We start from the raw sequence: 25,516 nt of genomic DNA on the forward strand, positions 1-25,516 counted from the left end.
ACTCTCTTCAACCAGTGTGCGGTCATGAACGTTTAATACACATGTCGCAATCAGCAAAGATATTGATGAGCTCGCTCTAGAATTGCTCATTATCAAGAGCTGGTATTGCTGTTCAGGAGGCGCTAGCATAATTGCCCTGAAAGTGTGCATTGGAATACTCATCGGTGGGAGCACACCTTGGCGCACAGAAAGACGGCAACTGTGGCACAAAAGAATGCAGATGCTGCCACTGGTGCACATAATGTTCTACAGCTTCCTACTTGCAACTGACTCCGCTTTATTTGTGCAGAATTGAAATGCAAATCTCTAGCCCGTGGCTGTACACTTGTGTCTGTCCTTGCCCCCAAGTAGCACAGTAGGATTCTCTGCAAAGCATGAGAGTTTATGGAGTTATCACTCTTACAATTCTAGGTTGTTGAATTCAGTGTTGCCACATCTTCATACACAAGCTGGTATCAGAAAATTCACGCAGCGGGTGGAATTGCAATTTCTACAAAGTCGTCACTCACAGGAATAGCATTTGATCCAAAACGCAAAAGTTTGATTATGGCATATAATGACCATGAACTTTTCATCATAGACAAGGAAAAGGTAAGTGTCCTTACTAAGGTATCCTGTATCTGCTACATGTAGAGCTTTGTGTTTTAGGGTAAAACTTGTTTTTACCTCCTGATTCACATCATCATCACTTGGGGTAAAACCTGAGAAACTTCAAAAACAAACTTTCCAAAGTGCAAATTCAGTCACCAATATGGATGCTGGAGAACGCTAAACCATTCAGCGTAGGTGCTCGGCACCTCGTGTTCATCTGAAGTGCGAGAAGTTTCCACCTGAAACTTCCTTTTGTGTAGCCTGCTTTCTTTCTGCTTATCGCCCTGTTCTTACCCCTTTTTTACAACTCCTGCAATAAAATCAGATTTTTACCACTCTATTTAGAAAAAAACAACATAAAACCTGAAAACACAAGTGACTAACTGCATAGGATACTTGCTTTTCATCATCATTTATGTTCATTATGCAAAAGCTTTTAAATTACTTTCAGGAACTTCAGGCAAGAAATAAGCAAAGTGGTCGGAAGGCTTCAGCCATAAGAAGAAATTTGGAGTTTAAGGTAAGCGTAAGGAAAATTTTGTTCAAAAACTACAGTCTAGTTACAGGGTAGGCTGCACATGCACAAATAGCAGGAAACTGTACACTGGGCACTGAAAGTACTAGTACATAGATTCAGTGAATCACTATCAAGCTGGTCTTTGCTCAGGTTAGGGTTGCCACCGAGCCAGTGGCGTCGCTAGGGTCAGTCGGTGCGGAAGCTCTGCGTCACCCCGCCCACCCTATTAACGGATACCTTTCCGAACCAGGCGATTCACGATAAATAAACATATTACACCACACTCAGAAAGAAAAATAATGTGCCCTCCCAGAAGGCTACTCATGTTGTTTTTGGCATCATCGTGCCGCAGAGAACGGGAGGAAGCAGCAGTATTGGTGCGGCACGTCACCCCTTCCGTCGCTTCACCCGGTGCGGACCGCACCCCCCACACACCCCTAGTGACGCCACTGCACCCAGCCGGTAGTTTGTTGCTTGTGCTGCCTGCTGGTTGAAAGGCTATACCGGCAGCATTTTGCCAGTGTTTCACCCCAGAAGGCATTTCATGAGGAAGTTTCCGCATATTCCCTGAGCAGTCCAAATGGAACAAAGAGATGCTCTTGTGCACGCTGCTGGATGCATAGATTTCTATGGCTAAATGAGTGCTTTCTCTCCTGATATGGTTCTCTTTCACTCTCTCCTATTTCTCCTTATTTTCCTCACCCAGAAATTCTGCTCTTCCTCCTCTCCTTTTTTTTTGTCTTGCCTAGGGAGTCTGCATTTTTCATGATGTAAGGTAGAACCATAGCTAGCATATAGTTAACATGTCATTTGCACCCTTCCTGGCTCCATGGTTTGGAAGTTAACGGTGGCGCAGCTCATCGGCACGTTTATTGCTTCCTCAATTGCTGTAATACCCAGTGATGGCCACCAACTTCTTCTACAGTAGTTACTACTAACTACTTTACGATGGAGTACTTTAACTAGTAGTTCAACTACTTTTAAAGGGAGTAGTTAAAACTACTTCTTTAACTACTGCGATGTATTTTAACTACATCTATAACTACTTAACGTTGTCGATCAACACCAATCCCTTCTAGTGTTTTTGGACACCTAAATATGAATCACAAGCAATGATAAACTTTGGGTCAAGCCATTGCTACGATCGTCAGATACAAAGCTTGCGGCGGGATTCTTTCTATGCCTACGCGATAAACTAAGTTGCAAAATTATTTCGCAGCAAATAATTAAATAAAATATAAAATATATATAAAAAATAAATATAAAAAAACTAGACAAGCATTAAAAGTGAAGATTTAGTGCACATGCACGACACAATTGCTCTGCACCCCCGTTCTCATCAAACAAGTAGCTCAAGGTAAAAGTCGGAAGCACAATCGTGTGCCGTAAAGCTTGCAGCAAAATCAGAAATAGTTGGCGCCTGCAGTAACCTAACTATACTATAGTTAACTACTCAAAATAGTAGTTTAACTAGTAGTTGCCACTACATTTCTGCAAGTAATTGATAACAACTTTTTAACTAGAATCAGGTAGGCTAACTAGTAGTTTAACTGCATGTAGTTAACTACTGGCCATCACTGGTAATACCTTGTACTTCAACTTACTTTAGTATTTTCCGACAAGTGGTGCATGTCCCACAGGGGATGCATTCTTGCTAAAGTTGTAAATTGATTAGTACCATCATCATTCTACGTATTTCATGGGAGCTGTTGCTGTTGTCTGCTATGGCTATATGTCCGCTTCTGCACGTTCAAAATTAAAGTTTCTACCATCCAATCATGACGGATATCTTGTACGGAACGATGTGTAGCTTCCCTAGCAGATAGTATGGACAGGCTCCTGCAGAGGAGTTGCCGATTATGACATGGTTAGTATAATCTAGTAGGTCGTGGTCAAGACGTACCATATTATTAGACTTACTACTTTTTCCAGGATATGTCAGACATCCAAACAATGTCTGACACATGATCCCCTTGTGACCACAGCTGCTGTGGCAGTCTGCTACCAATCACATTATTCTTAGGTGTGAACAGCTTTTAAAAGCCACCAGATGAGCCTGAAGAGCATATAGATAATAGGTAATGCAGACAGATGACAATGATTAAGGGCCCCGGGTTTTCCGCAATTCCCCGAAATATCACGGAATCTCTTATTTTTAGGGGTGTGCGGATATTCGAGTTCTCGAATTCAAATCAAATATCAATCACTCCAAGTATTTCGTCCGCGAAGCGAATACCGAATAATCAGATTTCCGAATATCCGACTATTCACAGAATATGAACGACACCTCCCGAAAGTGGGCTTCATCTGACGCTTCCCGGCATGAGGTAAAGCCTGCTTTACGAAATTGTCCATGCTGCAGGACCAACACAGACAGATTGTAGTTTAGCCTAAGGTAACGTTATCCCAAGTTTATTATGCATACCCCGCCTAAGGAAGGGGCGGCGTCCCTCCCGTGCACAGTTTAGCGGTGGCAGTGGGGGATTTTGATTTGATGTTTTGGAGTTTGCCTTACACTTAAATAATGCCTACAGCCCAGAAACAAAAAGGGTGTCCTAAAGATGTAACTTCCACAGGGAATGTATTGTAAGCTCCTTCCTATAATCTTCCTATAAACTGTAGATTCCGAAAGATCTTTCAGCAGGTATAGAATGATTGCAGGCGACAGACGGCATTCTTTGTCAGAGGAGAACGCAAGATATCGTGTATGTCATGCTGAGCCACAAGAGTGCTTTGAATCTGTAATTTTTAAAAAAATACTTTTTGTTCCCACATTACCCAAGAAAATAAAGCGTTTCCCATTTCAAGCAGCTGTTGACTGCTTGCCGCGGAAAATCGCGGAATTTACAAGTCGGTGCCGCAGAATTTTGAATTTGCAGCAGCAGAAAATTAGGGGCCTCAGCAATGATGCATTCCATAGGATACATTTCTATATGGTATACAGTACGCTTCTCCCTATATAACTGATATAATATGATAACGAATTGGGCGGGGGGGGGGGGTCATAATCACAAGTGACTCCTTGTTAATACTATATGCACCCACGGAGTGGTTGTGGTGGCAGTGTTAGGGGTAGTGAGATCCTTTCAGTAATACTCTGGTTTTAGGTTCCCAGGAGCCCATGACTTGTCAACAGTGTGGGATTTCACATAGAGACTGTCTTTCCCCATCCCTGATTTCTTTTAGTGGATGACCACTGTTACTTATGCATAGCTTGCTTTCTGGTTTTTCTCTTAAGCGGTCTGTGTGGGTATGTCGCGTCCTCTTCCTCATCTTTGTTGTACGTGTAACAAAACTCATCTCACACACTGCTTCTGTGAGAGCTTGCTGCATCCCATCTGCATATCTTTTGTGAGATACAGCCCATACACTGAGCCCTAGTCCCCGCCCGAGCTCATCACTCAAATTCACACACCTAGCTAATACTGTACTCAAATTTCTGTTCGCTCATCAACTTGCATACCAGTCTATAGTAGAACTCTTCACAGCTTCACTTCATGGTCACAATCCTGAACAGTGTGTCACTCATCAGGTCATATAGTATGTTCCTTGTTGGGTCTTATGATTTTTGCAATTTGGGTTGCAAAAGTGGGTGATACATGTATTTTCACACAGAAATTCGGGGAGAAATCGGGTGTTTCCTCCCTCATTTCATATGCCACCGAGGACTTTCGGGTGAAACCCAAGTCGTCTCATTCATGCCTCCATTGTGATAATCAGCCCAGAAACCATAATTTTTATTGTCCTGTGATTACAACAGGCAAACTTTGCCAGTGTATGAAAGTTCACATGTTACATGTGTGTGTTTACATGTCATTATCGTATTCTACAGGGCGTTTTTTTTTTTTTCAGAGTCAGATTTTTTAATAAAAAAACCAAGGGCTAGAGACATCCTGTTTTCACTTCTATCATCTCTGGGCCGGCGGACGTTCTTGGCCATATGTTGCTCAACCGTCAAATGACTAATTACCTAAAAATCATTAAATTACTTTTTATTTATAAATGCTACGAAGTTGTCCCAATGAGAACATCTGTTCCTTTCGGTGATCTGATATCGTAGCCGTTTTCAGAACAAAAATCCGTTCGGTAGATCGTCTGCAAAAAATTCGTGAAGGAACACCTTTTTTTTCTCTTTATTTTGTTCCTTGCACATCTTCGGAGACCCGTCTTTTCTTCACCCCCAGTGTGAGAGGGTGAAAGAGCACACTGTCGCCTGTTGCGTACTGGACAAGGATGAAAAGAAAACAGAAAATGCAACCCAAGATAAGGGTTGCAACCCAAGTCGGACTTGCGCGCCTGCCGGCGAGTAGTCGCGTGCGAGGGAGTTTGCTGGCTTCCTCTTCTCTCCGGCTGTACCCGAGAGCGCGTGCGCGTGGAACGAGGCGGACGATGGATGTCGACGCAGCACAAGTTGGCGACGACAATGAGGCACACTATAGAGCGAATGGAAGCGCCGTGTGGGAGTACTTTAGGCGAGAGTCTGTCACCGTCGCAATATGCAACAAGTGTTCTTCACGCATCAAGACCCCTACTGGAACCACGACCACCCTCGTCAACCACCTGAAGCGGCACGTGGCTCTCTACGGGGAGTTTAGAAAGTTGAACGAATCGAAGAAAGGAAAGGGGAAACTTGACCATTTCGTGAGAAAAGTAGTTCTGCCACGTGCATGGAAAGAAGCGAAAGAAAGAGAGGACTCCGACTTAACGTAACAAACGAACAAACTTTAAGCAGACGTTTCGCCTGTCATGCGACGGGCAAGACTGAGCGGGAGAGCCGACAACCGTGGCACATACGCGCTGATCCCTTGCATTGTAACAAAAACCGTGGCCCCCTTCCCGAACAATACTGTCATCTCCTTAAATAGCGACTGGTTGTCGGCTCTCCCGCTCAGTCTTGCACTGATGATGCCCGTCGGCCGTCGTATGACAGGCGAAACGCCTGCTTAACGTTTGTTCGTTTGTTACATTAAGACGGAGTCCTCTCTTTCTTTCGTTATGTCATCTCCCGGCTTTTGGAGTATTTTCGCATGGAAAGAAGCTCTAGACATGAAAATCGCGCGGATGGTTGCTTTAGACTTTCAACCGTACAGCATCGTCAAAGACTGCGGCTTTAAAGAGCTGTTAGCCGATACATTGCCGGACTACAACCCTCCTTCGAGGACAACGCTTTCGAGGTCCCTTGTGCCCAGATTGTACCATGACACAAGAAGTATGGTACAGAGGGAACTGGCAATTGCTTTGCAACATGGGCTGGAGGCGATGTCATTCACTTACGATATGTAGACGTCATGCAGCAACGACTCTTACATCAGCCTCACGTGTCACTTTGTTGACGAGGACTTCAAAGTTAAAAGATACGACATGGATACAGTTAGTTTTTCTGGACGGCACACGGCAGCTCAAATAGCGTCCACCCTCCAAGACACTGTAGATGGCTGGAAGATACCGCTGGATGAGTTCCCCATTTTTATTGTGACCAACATAGCTAGAAACTTCAGAGCGGCTGCTCGCGGGTTACCGTGGACTGAAAGAGCGTGCTTTGCTCACTCTCTGCAGTTGGCAATTGACAGTGCAAAAAGTGGCTCATATATGGCTGAAGGGACAACAAGTAGGAGCACTGATCCACGCAAGTGGTGGGAAGAAGTTGGTCAGCACAGATTTCCTTTTCTGGCAAAATTGGCACGAAAGTACCTTGGCATCCCTGCCACATCAGCCTCAAGCGAAAGGGCCTTTTCAGTAGCTGGAAGTGTGGCCACACCACGTCGAGCTTCGTTGCTTCCTGAACATGTGAGGCAGCTAACGTTCCTCCATGACAAGCTCCAGCCACTACAGGTCATAGCGTAACACTAGTGTTTACAAAGGTGTACTTGATATGTTACTTTAATACATTTATTGCAAGCTGTACAATTTGATGAATAAAGAACAGCTGTATAGAAGAACTCTTGCACTCTACTACTCGGAATTATTCGAATTCCTATCCTCACTATTCGTATTAGATTCGCAGTGAATTTCAGCTCTTCGGAAAATATTCGCAGTGAGTTTTAATTATTCAAAAATTATTTGCATTCCAAATTTTGGTATTCGCACAGCCCTGGTAATTAGTCATTTGACGGTTGAGCAACAAACGGCCAAGAACGTCCGCCGGCCCAGAGATGATAGAAGTGAAAACAGCATGTCTCTAGCCCTTAGTTTTTTTATGAAAAATTTGTCTCTAAAGAAAAAAAAAAAAAAACACCCTTTATAACCTCCTGTGGCAGTTGCACTGGTGGGAACAGGTTACCAGACAATGAGCACTTGGAACTGGTGCACTGAATGACCTGGGGTATTGCAACATGTGTCTCAGCTCTATGAAAGCTTGTCTTTAGGATCAGCAGTGCAAGAGTATGAAAGGATACACAGGTCTCCTGCTGGACCTGTTCTGGTTGATGTCATAACTCACCCATTTGAGGGCCTACAGTGTTACCCGAAGCTTGAGGACCTTGGGATTCCTAGTAGAAATCATGTTGTACCTTAATTTCAGAACGTGTGTTCGGGGCGTAAATATCGTGAACAATCGGGTTTAGCCCCAAAACAAAGAACCCTACATATACACCATGATCCTAAGTTAATCTAAATGGCCTCTTGCATAGTGTATACAGTCAAACTCCTTTATAGCGAACGCCTTTTTAACGAAAATACCAATACAGCAAATTTTTTTTGCGGTCCCGCTGGAGCCTATAGGTCCAATAATAGACATCCTTTTTAACGAAAATACCTTTACTGCGAATTTTTTTTGCTGTCCCCTGAGTTTCGTTGTAAAGGAGTTTGACTGTACAAGGATGTAGGAAATGCAACAATGGTACTGCACAGAAGTACCTTGTACTAGCAGCAAATTCTAGCAGTCGAGGGCAGCAGGGTGTATTGGTTAGGTGTTTTGGTGAATTGTGACAATTCAGTGTGATCCAGTATTTTGTACATTTTTATGTTACGTCAGGTGGAATTTTCCTGTTGTTGAATCAGGACAAACATCCCCAAATAAATACAGCTATGCTTAACAGCCTCAGGGAGCATAAGATACCCCAAACCAGCGAAGGTGCCCCAAACCACCTAATAGCTTAATCTGGAAGATGCCATGAAAATGCATAAATTTATGTCTCTGCACTATAGATTAGTAACGTAACTATGTTTTCTCTCATCGTAGTGGCTGCTTATGTTTGATAGCTTGCACAATGGAGACATGGTGGCTGTGGAAGTTCCGCCTGCACACATCCTCCAGCAGCTGCCACCTCCGCTGTGGCAAAAGAAGTACGGTACATAAAGTAAAGGGCCGAAAGTGTTATGATCGACCGTCTGCAATAAATTGTTTTAATTTTTATAAATGTGTCTTTTTGTGGATGGGAGAATGATTTTTAGAAGGAAGGAAGGAACAGGCGTGGTTATTTGTCATTGTATTCATGCCAAGATACACAAGTGTATATTTTGTATGCGATTGCAAGCATACTTCATGCTGTGTGCATTTCCAGATGGCAAAGACACTGTGTCCATGGGTTTCCATCAGTCCATACTGGGGGGAAATGCAATTGCAAGTGCCTTTCCCGGCATTGTTTTGGTAGGCGTCACCACTCTGCAAGTCGGCTTCACCTAGCGCACGGGTGCATTAGGTGAAGCCAACTTTACAAAACTACCAGTATGGCTAGACTGTACGTACGTTTCCGCCAGAAATGGCGAAATGTAACGTCTTGATGTCAGGTGAACGACTTACGGAGCAGCTAATGTTGCTTCGTGTCGTCTCCCCTTGGTATTCTTTGTAAAATTATGTGAATTTTTTGGCACGCTTTCTTTTCTTTTTTTTTTGCTCTTTCCTTTGTAACGTTACTTGTGCATTTTTATCTTGTATTTTTTGTACTATCGACAAAAGTGAGCAAAAAAAAAAAAAAAAAGAACATTACGGGACAGTGATCTCAACGTCGCTTCTTTTCGCCTCTCCGTCTGTATACCATGGGCGTCCGTGTGACTTTTTTCAGCGTAGGGCAAAGTAATTCATTAACGGGGGGGGGGGGGGGTTGAACGTACAACAGATAAACACAGTATTCACGAGACAAGCATGAGGACAATCGAATGCTCTGATAATGTTCAAACAATTTTGGCGATATCCGAGTATAGCTCTTGATTTCTTTACACCTGGCCCACTCATTCGGCAGAGCGTCGCACCGGGCACGAAAGTAGCGACAGACGAATGACGGGACTACAGGTGCATAAGCTACCTGCGCGAGGTCAACGGGACACACATGAATCTGCAATACGCAACAGTTAACCACAACGTGAAGTTTGTGTGTACCGTGACGGGCACTAACACCCAGCGTATAACTAACGTCTAACCCAACCTAACCTAACCTAACCTAGCCTAGAGGAGAGCACTACCGTGTATGGAGTTCTAGATTGAGAAGTGCGACAAATATAAAAATGGAAGCCATTGACGCGCTCATTAGAAATGAGTCGTCCAAGTAATCCGATGAACGGTGGAGGTTGTAACGCAGATAGGGAAGACCATCTCTCGTTCTTGATTACCTTGAGGCGAAAAAGAAATTGGCATTAGAGCAGCAGAAACTGAAATACTTGTTGATGCTTTCAATAAATGCGGTAAGACAAATTTATAGAAGTACAGGGTGTGTGCAGAAAAACATGACCTGCATTTAGGCACATAGCTTGTCGTCTACCTAACTAACGAACTTCCGGTGGCGTACGATGGCGCATTTATGCGTGCGAAATCTGCAGAAAAATTATGGAAGCCATACTCAGCTTAAAAAATAAACGGAGCAACGAAAACGTCGGCCTCCGTGCATCAGAATAGGGCAACATGGTGGACGTAGGAAAATTGTGTTCAAGTACCGCTATGGGAGCTATCGGTGCATAAATCGAAACGATGTCCCGCATGGATGCTCATCGGCAGTACCCCTAGCGGTGCCTGCACATAACTCTCCTGATACCGAAATGCACTAGTATGGCTTTCAGGATTTTTTTGTAGCTTTCGCACGCATAAATACGCCATCGTACGCCACCGGAAGTTCCTCGGGTAAGTAGACAACGAGTTGCATGTAAAAACGCGGGTCACGTTTTTCTGCACACACCCTGTAAGTGAGCGGTAGCGTGTTTCTTCATTTTTCTATTTTTGTTCACGTCAAAAGTACAATGATTTCGTGATTTGTCAAAACTACAATGATTTGCAAATTATCATTACAACTGCACTATATAGGCTTTGTTGATTGTTCTAGCAATGACTCAGGCAAAAACAGCCAGATATGCCTCACGAGTCATCAAACGAACCATCCAAGCCCTCTATATAGGATAAGAGCTTTCGAATGCTTCCCTGCGAAGATAAAAAACAAGGCGGTGACTTTGCTGGAGAGCAAATCTGCGTTTTCCTGTACCGTCTACGCAGGCTAGCGAATGGCGTGTCGCTGCTCTCCGCGTAGGAGGTACGCATATATAATATCACGTAGGATAATTTGTGAGAGTACTTATATGGGTGAATTTCGTCTTCTCTATTTTTACTCGTCTTCTGCTTTTGAAATTGGTGTTCATTTCCATTCTGCGGCTGCAGACCTGAAAGGAAATCTGTCTCGGATGAGACTTGCGGATGAAAAATGGGGTAGCGGGATGCTCAGAGCAAAAGTTCAGGGGGGCTGCCCCCCTGCCCTCACCTTCCGACGCCCCTGCATACAGACGGACACCCAGAACGGGACACCAGCCACGCACAATCCGGTATCGCACCTGACCGGCAACCATGACGTACAGGTGCGGGTCCCCCCTCTCTCTCTCTCTCTCTTTTCTTTTGCTGACCACTGCGATGTTTAGACTTTTTATGGAGCCGAACTCATCGCTCAGATTCGGGTTGCCAAGAATGCTCCTTCCCTTAAAGACCTTCACTGCGTGTGGTGTCACTGGTGAACTGGCTGGTGGACACAGGAAACTGATAGCCAAAGTCATTCCCGAAGAAGCCCCCGAGGCGAGGTCGCATCCATGAGGCACATAAATAGCTTGTTTCATAACACACACACACACACCATATGCGCATGTCGAACCACATTACACGCTATCAACGCGTCAATGTCAGGTTGAAACTGCCACTCCGTTATTGGGGTGCACGAGCCCCCAAAACAAGCAAGGAAAAGCACAGGAGAGGTTAGTGCAGATCATGGGAGTACGGGAGAAAAAAGGGGACGTGGCCTCCATCTAGAGGTCATTAGTGGAAGTTCCGCGCTCTTCGCTCGCAGGTAGTCAAGAATTATACTCGAATGTCGTCTAATAATTTGAACATTATCAGAGGACCGTCTGCATATCAGAGCATTCGATTGTCCTCATGGTATTGTCCTGGGTCTATTGGTTGTACGTTTTTGTCCCCCCCCCCCCCCGCCCTTCCGGAATGCTTTGCCCTACGCTGGAAAAAAAAAAAGTCAAAGGGACGCCCATGGTACAGACGGAGAAATCCTGCCAAAAATGCACATAAGTTTACAAAGAATACGAAGGGGAGACAACGATACGAAGCAACACAAGCTGCTCCGTAAGGTGGGCTTCACCTGACATCAAAGCGTTACATTTCGCCATTTCTGGCGGAAACGTACGCACAGTTTGGCAATACTACTGGTAGTTTTGTAAAGTGGGCTTCACCTAATGCACCCGTGCGCTAGGTGAAGCAGACTTGCAGAATGGTGACGCCTACCAAAACAATGCCGGCAGAATCTTTACTCACGATATACGAGGGGTGTTCAAGTCAAACCGGGACTTTTCAGTTTTCGCAAAAGTAAAATGAACTTACAGGCGTGAAATTAGTTTTATTTTTCAACGTAATTTCCAGCTGCACTAATGCACTTGTCCCAGCGTTTCACGGGGGCTTGGGTGCCAGTAGCGTAGAAATCCTTACCGGCGTGTAACAGCCATGATCGGTCCGCATGACCTCGTCGTCGCAGCTGAAGTGGCGGACCCCAACGAACGCCTTCAGTGGCCCGAAGAGATGGAAATCGCTGGGGCGAGGTCTGGACTGTAAGGGGGATGTGGCAGCAACTCAGAGCCAAGTTCCTGTAAGGTGCGTGTCGTGAGATGCGCGGTATGCGGGCGTGCATTGTCCTGTAGGAGGAGGACTCCTTTGGTGATGAGGCCCGGCCGCTTTTGCTTCAGCGCCTTATGCACATCCCTGAGAACCTGGCAGTAATATGCACTATTGATGGTGGTACCACTGGGCAGAAAATCAACATGAACAACGCCAGCCTTGTCCCAGAAAACCGTGGCCATGACCTTACCCGCAGACAGGGTGCTTCGGAACTTCTTGGGAGCTGGCGAGCCCGGATGCTTCCACTGTTTTGATGCGCGTTTAGACTCAGGAGTGAAATGGTGCACCCACGTTTCATCGCACGTGATGATCCGATCAAGGAACGGCTGTCCTTCAGTGTCGAAACGGTACCTTAGCTTTTGGGAGATTTCCAGTCTTCTCTGCCGGTCAAACACGGAGAGCTGCCTCAGGACCCAACGGGCACTAACTTTCCGAAACTGGAGGTGTTCATGAATGATAGTGTTCAACGTTCCCACAGAAAGGTCCGTCTTTCGAGCCAGTTTGAGACATGTTATCCGTTGGTCCATGAGGATCAGGCGCTCCACAAGTTTGATGTTCTCAGGAACTCTGCCACTGGGCTCTGAGCCGCCCCGTCCGGGATCGTCCTGCACTGACGTACGGCCGTCTCGGAACCGTTTGCACCACTCAAACGCTTTGCTGCGGCTAAGTGTATCGTGGCCATACTGAGCCTGAAGTCTTCTGTGAATTTCAGATGACTTTACGCCTTCATTCACGAGAAACTTGATGACAATTCGCTGTTCGATGTGCGCGCTCACCTCGTTGTCGGCCATCTTGTCCAGCACGTGTCTTCTGTTTTGCACAAACTTTGGACCACCACGTGGTGAACGCGGAGGCCTGTCGCGTGTGAAAGTGACCAAAAAGAAGTAGCGCGAGCCATTTGTACACTCAGGAGGCAGAAAGTCCCGGTTTGACTTGAACACACCTCGTATTTGCTCCATTTGTGCTTGGATGTGTTAAGAAAATAGCTGTAGGGGGCTAGAGTGAAAGATTTCTTCTTTTGTAGTTTAACTACGAAAAACATCTTGAAATTGTAGTACTAATACTAGTTCAACCACATTTTTGCAGTGGTCGTTAAACTACTTTTGCAGTGTAGACTAACTACATTTTTAACCATGTTGAATATTTTAAACTTCATTTTCTAAGTTCCATGCTTCCAAGGCCTCCACAAGCATTGCCAAGATACCTCAGTAGTAGCAAAACAGGACAACACATCAGTTTAATGCTTTTTTTTTCTTCAAGAAACTCGTCTACACTACAAACTAAGTCTGCAGATACTGTCCTGCACAACTGTCTCATTATTTAAAGGAGGTGTGAAAGACACTTCATACCTTTGTTTTTGCTGCAGCGTGTTGCACGAGAAACAAGAGTTTTCGAACAAGAACATGAGGTTAACATGAAGGTACACAATGGCTGCAGAAGGGGGGGGGGGGGGTTAAACCCCTCCCCCTCGAAACCTGGTAGTGCATTTGGGAGAGGAAAACAAGGATGTAATCCTCCTCCCCCATGTAAAGTTCCCATAGAACCCCTCCCGAAATATTTTTCTGGCTACGCTAAAGGTGGCCCTCTCTCTCTGCTGCTCCACATCACGCTGCTCGTCGGTGCTGCAGATCTGAGCACGATCTGAGCACCTGGTAACGAGATATGAAGCCGGTCGCACAAACCACTATCTGCAAGGGAGGACGTGTGCACGGGAGCCGGGACAAGTGATAAAGGTCATTGCCAGACCTGCGATAAGAAAACGCAGCTATTGCTGCCCCAAGCAGCACAATGCGCTGAAAGTCGAGTGCAATAGGGATGGTCAGTATGTGTCTTATCAGCGCTCTTTAGCTTCACGAGTCTGTTCAAGGCCTTCCACCTACCCGTCCACCCCTATTGCACTCGACTTTTAGTACATTGTGCTGCTTGGGGTGGGACCAGAACGAGGATCGCTCCTGTGTATACGCCCTCCCCTACTAATAGATAGTGGTTTGTCCGATCGGCTTCAGATAATTGACATAATAATTGACAACTATGATCCCGGCGTCAGACTTGGCGTCACCAGGTGCTCGAATCGCGTCGGAGGCCACAGGTCGCACGTTGTACGTCAGCTGTGCCGGCATCTACGAGGAGGGGGCTCAGATTTCCTACCCCCTGGAGGCGAGCAGTAGACGCCGGCCCTGCACGTGAGTATGATTTTGGTTGTACGTGCGGCGCCTGGCGAAGTGTATCCTAAGCTGTAAGCAGTTTGGGGCCTTGCTGTATCCAAAAGCAGACTTCGTTGCAATAAAAAGAGTAAGGAACAGTATCGACAATGAAAGAAACGATGAAAGATGAATTTGTCCCTTCTATGTTGTTCCAGCCTCAGAACATCAATTCTTTCAAGTATCGACAACACTGTTTTCTCGAATATTTTCTGTTTAAAAAGGGCACTCAAGTGCAAAAATCTCTTCTCGCGGAATGAAAGAACCTTGGGATTCATCGGAATTCATACGGGGTTACGGGATTCATCGATTGCGTTGTTCGAAGGAAACCGCAATTTACTCGGAGATTGAGCACGATCTGCTGCCGTGACGTAAGGAGCACAATGTGAGCAGCCCTTGGGAGGAGCATTCTATCGGATACCCCCACGTCAACCGTATGGTGGTGGTGCTGAAGACTGGGAGGGGTGGGTTCGAATCCTACCACCGGCTGTGCTGTCTGAGGTTTTCCCTGGGGTTTCCGGCAGACTTTCCAGACTGATGTCTGTACAATTCCCCTTGAAGTCGACCAAGGACGCATACTAACCCCCCTGTCCCCCACTCCTTCCTCCTGTCCTCTCTCCATCTGTCTACATCTGTACGCCGCTCATAGCCACAGTTGCTTTACAGCACGAACACGGAATATAAAAACATGGCGAATTTACCTTAGTGGCGAAGATCATCGCCTTCGAAATTGAAACTGGCAGGTGACCCGGCTACGCTGACTGGGTGTTTTTCCTAGGTTCTCCTCAGTTGTCGGTAAGGTCCCCTATGAAGTTGGTCCAGGGCGCACGGTCCTCCCAGGGTACCATGCCTTCCGCCGGCAGGCAGAACGCTCGGTAATAATACGCCACCAGTCAACCAATTCGCCGATTCGGGCATTGCCTTGAAGAAGAATTACCCTTCCGGACGACATCCCAGGCCTTTTCTTGCGAATTGCGTTTCGTACGGCACCCTTTATCACCGTGGAGTAGTACTGGGCATTAGTCGTGGCCCCTTGCTCCAAGAAGTCCACGTGTATGACACCTCGCATCTCCCAGAAGACAATTCCCATGAACTTCACATGGCGGCGAGGAAGCCTAATGTCGCGATTCCATGCTGCTCCTTTTTGTCTCTGGGATGAAATGATGCATCCAGGTTTTATCACATGTGATGATTGATTGCAAAAATTCGTCTCCCTCGGATTGAAACCGGATCAGCAGCTGCTCAGAGACTGTCATGCGCGCTCCCTTCTGGTCACAGGTGAGATGGCGAGGAACCCATCTTGCACAGACTTTACGGAACAGTAAGTGCTCGTGAGTGATTGTCTCCACACTGCCGACAATAATATTACGCTGGGCTACAACGTCCCGAATGGTTACTCGCCGGTTCTTGAGGATGGCTTGCTCAACGCCTGCTGCTCACTTGCTCACTGGTGTGACTGCAGCGGACGAACATGTCCATGTGGTTCATTCGTCACCATCCCGTCCTTCGACTGTTTGCCCCATTCGTACACTCTTCTCCTTGACATCGTCTGTTTCCCATTCTGCGCTTGTAATCTCTGCAAAATCTCAGCTGGTTTGACGTTCTTCTTCAAGGACCACAGTACTCGCCGCCATGATAGCTGCCGCTGCTGCACGTGCCGCTACCCGAGAAGGATTGCACTTCGTCCTCCGAAAGTTTTATTCAATTACATTTACTCACTGAATTTTTCTCGAGCAAAAGTCCCGGTCAACCTTGTACGACCCGTGCAGTTTGGAAAACTGACGTTGTTTGGTGATTCCCGAATTTTCCATTGTCCATTTTCCATGAAAGAAAGGTCGTTCGAGGTCAACGTTGAACGACCCTTATACACTGCTATTTGTGGTGCTTCTGTTGATTGAAGGAGAAAAATTGTGGTAAAGACGGAGACTCCATAGTAGAATTGTAGAATGGTCACGCAAACGCAGTGAGTTCGAATACCTTTCCAGTGCGCATTTCCTTGTTTTGTTTCTGTTTTGTTTTCCTCTGACGAAATCAAGTTTGTTTTCGTGTCTTTTCGTAAATATGCATTGTAAGCTCACAAATGTTGGGTAGGAAACCTCTGCACAGACTGGCTGCTAGCAGGAGCTGCGCTTCGGTGGGAACGCCTGAAGTGAACACCCCGTCGCTGATTTTGTCTTGGTGCAATGACAGCTAAGTGCGGGAATACAAAGCAAGTACAGGTCCCGACAAAAGTTTACGGAACACGTGAGCGGTGTAGTTTCCCCTCGGTGCGAATTCCTAGCGGCGAGCGGAAGTGGGCTTGTGCACTCGATCAGAGGGGTTGAGGAGTGCGCCAGCAGCGACACCAATTCAAACCACGTTTCGAGCACATTCAAGCGATACCGAAACTAGCGCGGTGTGTCGCTACTAGTGCACTCGCTCACGCCTCTGAACCAGTAAACGAACCCGTTTCCGCTCGCCGGTAGGGTGTCGCACTGAGGAGGAAATACTACACCGCTCGCGTGTTCGGTAAACTTTAGTTGGGGCCTGTACCCGCACTGAGACGTATAATTAGAGTTCCGGGCTTTCGGGTTTGTTCGAAAAAAAAAAAAATCATACGCCGGTAAAACGAAGTTATTTGGATTTATCTGAAAAACTCCGCTTGGTTGTTCCAGTAACTGTGAGCTCAGCAAGAAAGGCATTGCCCTGCTGAGTGTTTGGCGGGGTTCGTTTCCTTTTGTGTCGAGACCACAGGTCTGCATTTTCCTAAAAATTCGTTCAACATCACATCATGATCGGATTTCCGCGCAGTCCATCACAATCACAAACCACCACATCACAGTCCCTAATTCAACTTCAAAACCCATCACACTGACTTAAACTCCTGATCCCATCACCTTTTTGAAGATGAATTCCTATGATCGGGTCTGAGGTCGGTGATGGGTTTTGAATATGAAAAAAAAAAAAAAAACATTTTAAACTTCAACGGATTGCAGCAGTGGAGGCCACAAAATTCGCAGAAATAGAACAATCACTTCACCTTCAAAGCCCATCACACGAAATACAACTTCAACCATTACATCACACAGCCCTTCATTCAACTTCAACATCACATCACCTCATAGCCCTTCATTCAACTTCACCTCACCTCATATCCCTTCATTCAACCTCACACCATTCCCCATGATGTGATGGTGAATGAGGTCCGTGAAGGCCATCATGAATGAATTACCGACCTATGGTCGAGACTGCCTCGTATCGCAGGTTGAGCAGCCCCACGACAAGGAAGGGTGGCTGTCTGTCTGGACCATGTATTGCGTGCTAACTCCATCCTTGCCTAGAGGCCGCCTCGATATTGGAATCGCCCTATTGAGTTACTGTACTCGACATGCGGGCTTTTGAGGTCCTGGATCTCTCAGGAAGGTCTACAGCACAGCAGTAAGCGCTTTTCAAGGCAGCTTCTCATTCTTTTTGCGTGCACGTCATTTTCACTGTCGTCGTTTTTTCTCTGAATGTCCGATATCAACTGTGTTGCAAGAAAAAAAGAAAGAAGAAGAAAACGCAGAATCCTCTGAAAATAATAAACTCTGAACAACACTCTCCATATATGAAAAAAGAAAAGAAGAAAGACTCAGAAAACTCGTAACCCTACGCTAACCCCTAAGGGATACGTCCCGATAGGTAATGAGAAGTTTGGGACAACTGGTGTTAGGTAGGCGGGTCGCTGCGAGGCACTTTCAGACTTTGTCTTTCACTTCCACTTCGTGATGTAACACTATATTATTTGCTTATATGTAGAAAGTCGTGCTAGACCTCTGTAGGTGCGACCTCAAGCTGCACGACTCAAAATATTCCTACTTTCCAGAATGCAGGAGTTTTGTCGTGCAACCCGCATTCTCCTGGTCCATGTCTTTAGGCCGCGCGACTCTGTCTTGTAGCAGCGGTTCCGGCGCTGAGATTCTTCAGCAGTTCACGCACTACTGTCTAGCTTCTGTCTTAGCTAGCGTCCTCACCATGTTCGTGCAACTCACTTTCCGTTTGAAGACTCCTTTGAGGAAGGAAAGCGGTGAGGATTTCCCAACTGCTACAGGGGTTCTGTCTTAGACTAGTATAGTTTCGGCGTCCAGTGGCGCTTTCGGAATATCGGGAGTTGGTCATGTCCCACGAAATGTTGTTGACATCATTGGTACGACACATGAGATTCATGAATAGGATGTTTAGATAAGATATGGATGAATTGCGTTTGTGACTTGGTTTAGGACGTTCCTCTGTAACAGAGTATGTAAACTGGAACCAGGGAAACTTCTTGATGCAATAGACTCCTCCCGCAAACAAGCTTGGTTATCTTTTTGTGCAAAATTATGGACTATTGGTTCATGGTCTCGCCAGGCCTCTCCCACAGACGGCGGCACAAAAGACCATCACTGTCCTGGCTTTTGCAGTCGAAGGGTCTGTCACACACAATGTCCACACACACTGTCACACACACTGTGTTCACCAACTTGGATCCTGCGCAAAATCACACAAATGCCTGCATGGCGTGAAACTGATGGTCGGGTGACCAAGGGCCCAGAACCTTAACAACATCGAAGGGTCTGCCATACAGCCGAGCTAGAGAAGCTTGTAGATGTAGTCGGTGCTGCTGATACAGTGGACAGGATAATAAGATGTGTTCAGTGTCCTCAACAGTCCCACAGGTGCCACAGTTAGGTGATTCTGCCTTTCCAAGCTTGTGAAGAAGACGTCGGCTGTGGGGCACATTCAGGCGGAGCCGGTGGTAAAGTGACGCACACGGTATAGGGAACGATGTTGGCAAGCTCCGGGTCAACGCGGTATAGCATCGCGAGCCCCGCCAGAGAGCCATTGTGCCTCAGCCAGTTGGCGGCACAGAGCAGTCAACATGGCCCTAGCGTCGGACTTGCTGTAATAGATGAGTCGTGACGCACGCTTCTGATGTGTGTGGGTGTGTGTGCGTGCAGTAACTGATTGTAGTAGCTAAGTTCTGTTTTTTAGTATCAAATTTTAGTGAATCAATTTAGCAAAGATGTAGAGTTCTTTGTATCGGTTACTGACACAGCTCAGGAACAGCGGTCCCGTTTACTCTGTGATGAAACAAACAAAAAATGTGTTGTGACGAAAAGGCACTGCCGCAGCGGGCTATGGCTCTTGTAGCATCGTTTCACAGCAATGTTTTCGAATGTTAGATGACATACAGTTTTGGAACGGGAAAAACACTTAGTTATATTTTAAATGATTGCAGGTTTTACCAGAGGTGTTCATTGAAGGCCGATTTCCAGCACGTCTGGAATTAATAATTTGGAGCAGATTTACACGTGCACAGACTCGACACGATGGCCAGGTCGCGTCGAATTCCTGACGACAGGAAGTATGTGATCGGAAAGAGCAGTTAATGGGTTCCAATTGCCCCTTAAACATTGCTCTGTCGGGAGCCGCTGTAAACATGGCGGTCGATAAATTGTTACCGCACGTTCCATCGTTGGCGCTGTGACAGCCTTCAGCAGCCGCAACGCAGTATAAACGTTGAACCTACTTAGTACCGGCCCTGATTGCTGCCTCGTTGCTTTTACAGCGGCTCGTTATTGTTAAACGACGCAAATGAGCCAATGAGTCTGCCGGGCTGAGCAATAACGACATTCTTTCCATAGCAGTGGGCTCCAGTGTTCTTACTGAAATACCGCTTTTCTGTAAACTTTTCGAAAGTCCCCCAATATTCGAGCACCGTAAGGAAGTTCACCCTTAAACATGTTTCGAACGTAGGAACGACGCAGTATGAGGGAAAACGGGGAATGGTGACAAAACTTGTAAAGTGGCACAAACTTGCGCAATATATTAGAGCACGTAATTTTCGCAATTCATAGGATATATCTCAGCTATTCCCGCGCAAGAAACATTAGTGGATCATCAGTTTGTTATCTTAAAGTATACCCGTCTAAACAACCGAAAGAGGGAATATGTATTTTTCATATAAAAGCTTCGGTCATCCCTGAATAATACTGTCTCTTAGACGTCTCACACATAATAAGAGGCACTTTTTTGCAATATTTTGCCGCCTAGGACAGGCGGCACCATGTGCTCCCTATACACAAAGGCTACACTTTGACGCCTGGTTCACCTGTTACATCGTGCCGCCTGCACAACAGGCTACGGTGTAGCGCGTGGTATACCCGTTACATTATGCTGCCTGGAGCATGCAGTACGAAAAACAGCAAGCGACCCACGGTGCCGCGTCGCGCGCCCGTTATTTGTGCCATATGACAGAGGCAACATGTCTGAGTCTGCGAGGACAGCGACAAGACGGGACGGATGGAGAACACACACGGAGGATTCTCTAATATACGAGTCCGGCGTGTGTTTCCCCGTCCGTACGGTCTCGTCGGTGTCCTCCGGGCCAAGGTTATGTTGTCTCTGTCATGATTACACAATGGTGAATGCAACAAGTGCTATACAATGACAAATTCAAGGGCGAATCCAGACGCGCATTGTGAAAGCGTGCAGTAAGCGTAAAGAAACCACGAAACCATTATTTCACCACAGGCACAAACTCGGCACCGATTTGTGATGTCTCATTTCGCAAAGTCTCGATCGCTTGTTTTACAATAACAATCCATGCAACTTAAAAATATCTCCAGTAAATTCGGGATCAACAAAATGTGCGAAAAATATATATTGATTTTTTATTCATAGCGAGGCATGTACTAGGCCTAACTTCGGACGACAGACCATGCAGTAAACAGAAGTACAAGGATTTATCACAGAGCAATACCACAGAACAGTAAATATCACAGACCGTTGTCTTGTAAAATAATGCAGGGCATTTTCCATTGCATATAGTAAAAATCACCGTAACGTTCAATGTTCAGAGCACAAGCGTGTATTAGGTGATTATAGCACCTGGAGTCAGATTAAAGGCCTGCACATCTGTCCTTATATGACCCCGAAACCGGTTGAAAAATACGCTTGTAAAGGCACGCCCCGAGCACCGATGGCGTGCCCTGCTGGTTGAGGGAGTTGCTGCCGTAGGAGGCTGTGGTGTTCGTGTGGCGTCACATTCTGACTTGCTGGCGAGGTTCGATGACTGGAGCAGACCCTCATTTTCGGAAGTTTCATGAGACTAGGACGATGTGGGATATCTCCCTCAGATTTTGTTGAGTGGTTTGTAATGGCACACCATCGAGACTCAACACGCTGCTTTGAGAGTTACCCCTGCACGAAAATAACGTGCTCGACACAAATTCTGCGGGAAGGTACGGAACACATGGAAGATAAGATTTTAAAATTAAAAGATATTTAAAAAGGTTTTGGTACATTTTTCCCGAGCGCCTCTGTTACTTGACATCTGGGACTCCAATTTGGCACAGTCACCGCTACGTACATCACGGACATTCGCCAATCGCCAAGTCGCGAACATTTGGTACAGCCACAACGCGATTCACTGACTCATGTTGCAATAAGCCCTCCTGATTTAGTTGACCACATCAATAAACAAGAGGCTGGACCCTTGTATATTCCACGTCTACCTCCCAACATACCTCATTGCCTACGTAGTCAGTGTCTCTAGTGCCAGGGGCTTTCCCAGCACCCCCAACCACACACACACACACACACACCCAATACCTCCAAACATCTTGAAAAACCTTCAAAACACTCGCCAGAAATGCCAAAACAGTTCCAAAATCAGCAGATAGGGGTGTCCCCCCCCAAGATTCCTGGGAATATCCCTGTATAGCACAAACGTTCTTAAGAATAATCATAGTGTCCACAAGGAGAATCCGACACTGAAGACTTCTTCTCTGTTACACGCAGAAGCGTTCATAGCAAGCACCAACAACTTGTACTCGTATCCGTTGTCATGTGCTGATTCCTGTTTGGACATTCACTACTTTTCGGCACACCTCTAAAAAATGAACATAAATATTTACGTACTTTGAGCGTGTCAACGACGTACTCGACGCAACTGATGCATCCCGTACAACGGAAATTGCACTACATTTTTGAAATGCAGTCGGCCCGCCCGATCCCTTCATTGCCTCTTCGTTTCTGTCGAAGTTGACTGAGAGATATCCTGAACGTGAAGTGGTTTCCCGGTTTCACCAACGCCGATTAACATTTGAACCGAGATCAACGATCCATTAACTTGAATTTAACGTTTAACTCTGCTTCACTCAAGGGAGTTATCGTCACTGAAACATTCATCACGTCGCCAACTAACGTCTGTAAGAAATAACTGAGTTTTAACTTCAAGTTTTAGCAACCCTTGATCTCGGTTCAAAGTTAACCAGCGTTGGTGAAATCGTCGAATTCCGTCAGCAATACTACGATGCATTTGAGTTTCCACACACAAGCCTTCATCAGACAGACAGTAAACCGCGCGTCGTGCCGGGCGGGAGAGCGATACTGGCGAGACGATTGGCGAAGAAAGTGAGAGCAAGAGCAAACAAACACGAGAAGAAAACACAGGCGTATTGGCTTACGCGGCACAAATAGGCAGCACATTACTTTTGGTGGACAACTTTCCTCTCATGAAACGTTACACGTTGATTTGCGATGCGTGTTACGAGTAAAGTGACTCGTATCGTCTACAAATTGACGAAAAAAAGAAAAAAAGAAAACAGCATTTGGAATGTATACGCGTCTTTGCTTTGTAGATGGTACAGTGCTAGACAAAAGTTGACGGAACACGCTCCGGCGCATTCCTTCCTCAGAGTGACAATAGCAGCGAATGGCAGCGTACGGATTTGCAAACAGGTGACCTGGGTTACCTAGACACATGTCTGTAAGTCCGTACGGTCCCATTCCCTGCTAGGGCGTCAATGTGAGGAAGGAATGCGCCGGAGAGTGCTCCTCTTCTACCCCCCCCCCTTTTTTTTTCTTTTTTTGGCTATAGTCGTGACGATGTCCACCTGAGTGCGGCCAACAACGGCAAGCTACCTCGACCCCCCCCCCCCCCCCCCCCCCCGAATGCACCGGAGTGTGTTCCGTAAACTTTTGTCCAGCACTGTAATAAGCGTAATCAGGTTTAGAGTATACCCTTAACTGCTAAGCCTTTCTTTTTTTTCTTCTTTTCCTTTTCTTATTGCTGGACTGGACTGGGTTGGAGGGGACGGACTTCCTCTTTCCCGGTCTAGAAAGTACCTGTCTGAAAAATGTCCCTCAAGTTTTGGATCCGCTCATTCTGTCCTCCAGTACTTATCCTCTAATTAAACCGTTCGGAAGAAACGTAATAATTCTCTGGCCTTCCATAATGTACGAGTATTGCGCTCTCAAGTCTGCTTAGTGGTACGATACAAGTAGGCTCTTCAGCGCATGTTAGAGAGCCCTCAGGTATAGGGAAGCTTTATCCACGGGTCGAGCACCGCGGTGTTGCTTACGAATTATGATCACAGTTGTCTCGCGACGTAAAGCGCCCGAGTGGGCATGTCTCGGAGTGGAGAAGAACAGTCTCCTGTCCGACATACTGGCAGCTCCTAACCGGTGGTTTTTCCCTCTATTTTCTTGTCACCGGGTCTTTGCTGTTTCCTTCTGTAAACTCATACTGAGTGAATTTTACTTATTTTAGTGAGCTAAATACAGACTTTGAGAAATCCGTTCTTTGAAATATCCGATTACGAATAGGTTGTGTTTCAGTTTCTGATATTTCAGTATGGATGCGTTTTAATTATTTGAATTATGATGCCAGTAAGTGAGTTTTGAGCGAGGTAATGGAAATACCCTCCATTCTGACTGAAACGGATAAGCTTTCCATTGCCCCGCTTCTTGTCCTTGTTAAGGGAGTGCAAACCATTGTACTTGCGGAGGATTCGGGTGCACATATATGTATCTCATTTGGAGGAATTCTAGGATGGCCCAATTAACCCTGTTTAGAGATGTTTTCTCCAATGCTATGGCGCGAAGTCGTGTTCTTTTGCGCTGGGGATGTTGTAACTTACCCTATTAAGTGAGTTCAGAATGACTCGAAAAAAAATTAATGTCACGAGCGGCTCTTATTCCCACCGAGTATAACCAAAACTTACCTTCATTTAAATAATATTCTCTCATAACATAAATACACACATGTACATAGTCATAATGAAAGAAGAGAAATTCCGCACAATGGTGTTGCGTGTACTGTCCGCTTACAAAAGTGTACCTTGGTGCGTGAAGTGTTAAAAAAATACCAGTTCACTACAAATAAGTTTCACGGCTGACTGATCAATGTTATTTAGTTTTGTTCTTTAACTGGTGTGGAGTAGTCAGCATCCACGCAGATAGTCAATTTCTCGATATTATTTTCACTCCCTCACTCACCCCACCTCAAAGCCCACCCGCTCACCCTCCCGCTCAAGTTCTACGATGGTCCCCAAGGTGACAGTCGACCGTAAGCAAGAATGCGGTTTGTAGAAGTTGGTTGGTCAGACTGCAGGCTGGAACGAAGCAGACGGTGAATACACATTCCTGTACAACTGCTGGAACCGCACAATCCAACAATGCCCCAGAGATTCTCAGTGATCGTAAAGAACAAGATCACTTTCTTCATCGATTGTTTTATTTTATTTTTATATAGTAGACAAGGAAGATGTCCTCACTTCTTGACCTTCGAGGCTAAACAGCACCGTCGTTCTCTGGTCGCTACAATCTTGGGACCCGCTTACTTTTTACTTATTCTCAATGCAATCTCTGTAATAGTGCGTCTGTGTTGGTCGAGCTTCCTCCTCTTATCGGTTTTCGGCCGTGACTCTCGCAAGCCACTTCTGCAGGCTTTTCTTTTTCCGTTTTTTTTTTTTTTTTTACTCAGCGAACGGTCACCTTCCGAATTTGAAATTTCTCCAGTGTAGCTTTCATTTCCCCCCCTTTTTTTTTTGTCCCTCGAGATTTTGTGCAGAGTCTTTGGAAACAAAGAACATTCTGCTGTTCCGAGACGTTGAAAGGAAAATGCCCGTTTCTTTCGACCCGTCCGCTTTTGCCTGCCCAAAAAGGCAGTTATGCAACGAATGTCCCGTACGTAATGGCTATTCTTGGACGAAAAAAGGAACCCCCTAAAACATATGACACGAAGAAGGTAACGTCTTGGAGGCGTGCGAGGCAATAAAACCGGAACAACGACATACAACAAAGAAAGAAAACAAATGACCCTCGTAAAATAAG

At 46.0% G+C, this 25,516-nt stretch overlaps 2 protein-coding genes and 2 long non-coding RNA genes across 5 annotated transcripts in view; 2 read left to right on the top strand and 2 right to left on the bottom strand.

Moving 5' to 3' along the window:
• The window catches only part of LOC135377952 (U3 small nucleolar RNA-associated protein 4 homolog), a 39,356-nt gene extending 30,890 nt beyond the window's left edge, over positions 1 to 8,466 (top strand). For both annotated transcript variants that reach the window (XM_064610738.1, XM_064610739.1), the window contains exons 15-17: positions 412 to 591; positions 1,043 to 1,111; positions 8,289 to 8,466. In XM_064610738.1, coding sequence (XP_064466808.1) covers positions 412 to 591; positions 1,043 to 1,111; positions 8,289 to 8,405 — 366 coding nt within the window. In that variant the 3' untranslated portion in view covers positions 8,406 to 8,466. The remainder of the gene's footprint in view (positions 1 to 411; positions 592 to 1,042; positions 1,112 to 8,288) is intronic.
• Positions 18 to 15,658, bottom strand: LOC135377956 (uncharacterized). Its single transcript, XR_010418225.1, has 2 exons — positions 15,097 to 15,658; positions 18 to 365 (listed from the first exon to the last, which is right to left on the bottom strand). It is a non-coding gene; the product is annotated as an uncharacterized LOC135377956 (long non-coding RNA).
• LOC135377955 (uncharacterized) lies at positions 1,834 to 13,719 on the bottom strand. Its single transcript, XR_010418224.1, has 3 exons — positions 13,544 to 13,719; positions 7,504 to 7,596; positions 1,834 to 1,862 (listed from the first exon to the last, which is right to left on the bottom strand). It is a non-coding gene; the product is annotated as an uncharacterized LOC135377955 (long non-coding RNA).
• Positions 14,057 to 25,516, top strand: part of LOC135377951 (roundabout homolog 1-like) — a 366,826-nt gene continuing 355,366 nt past the window's right edge. The window contains exon 1 of the mRNA XM_064610737.1: positions 14,057 to 14,377. The gene's annotated coding sequence lies outside the window, so the exon portion shown is untranslated. The remainder of the gene's footprint in view (positions 14,378 to 25,516) is intronic.

The sequence above is a fragment of the Ornithodoros turicata genome, chromosome 1 (assembly GCF_037126465.1).
Source record: "Ornithodoros turicata isolate Travis chromosome 1, ASM3712646v1, whole genome shotgun sequence".
In the NCBI taxonomy this organism is placed as follows: domain Eukaryota; kingdom Metazoa; phylum Arthropoda; class Arachnida; order Ixodida; family Argasidae; genus Ornithodoros; species Ornithodoros turicata.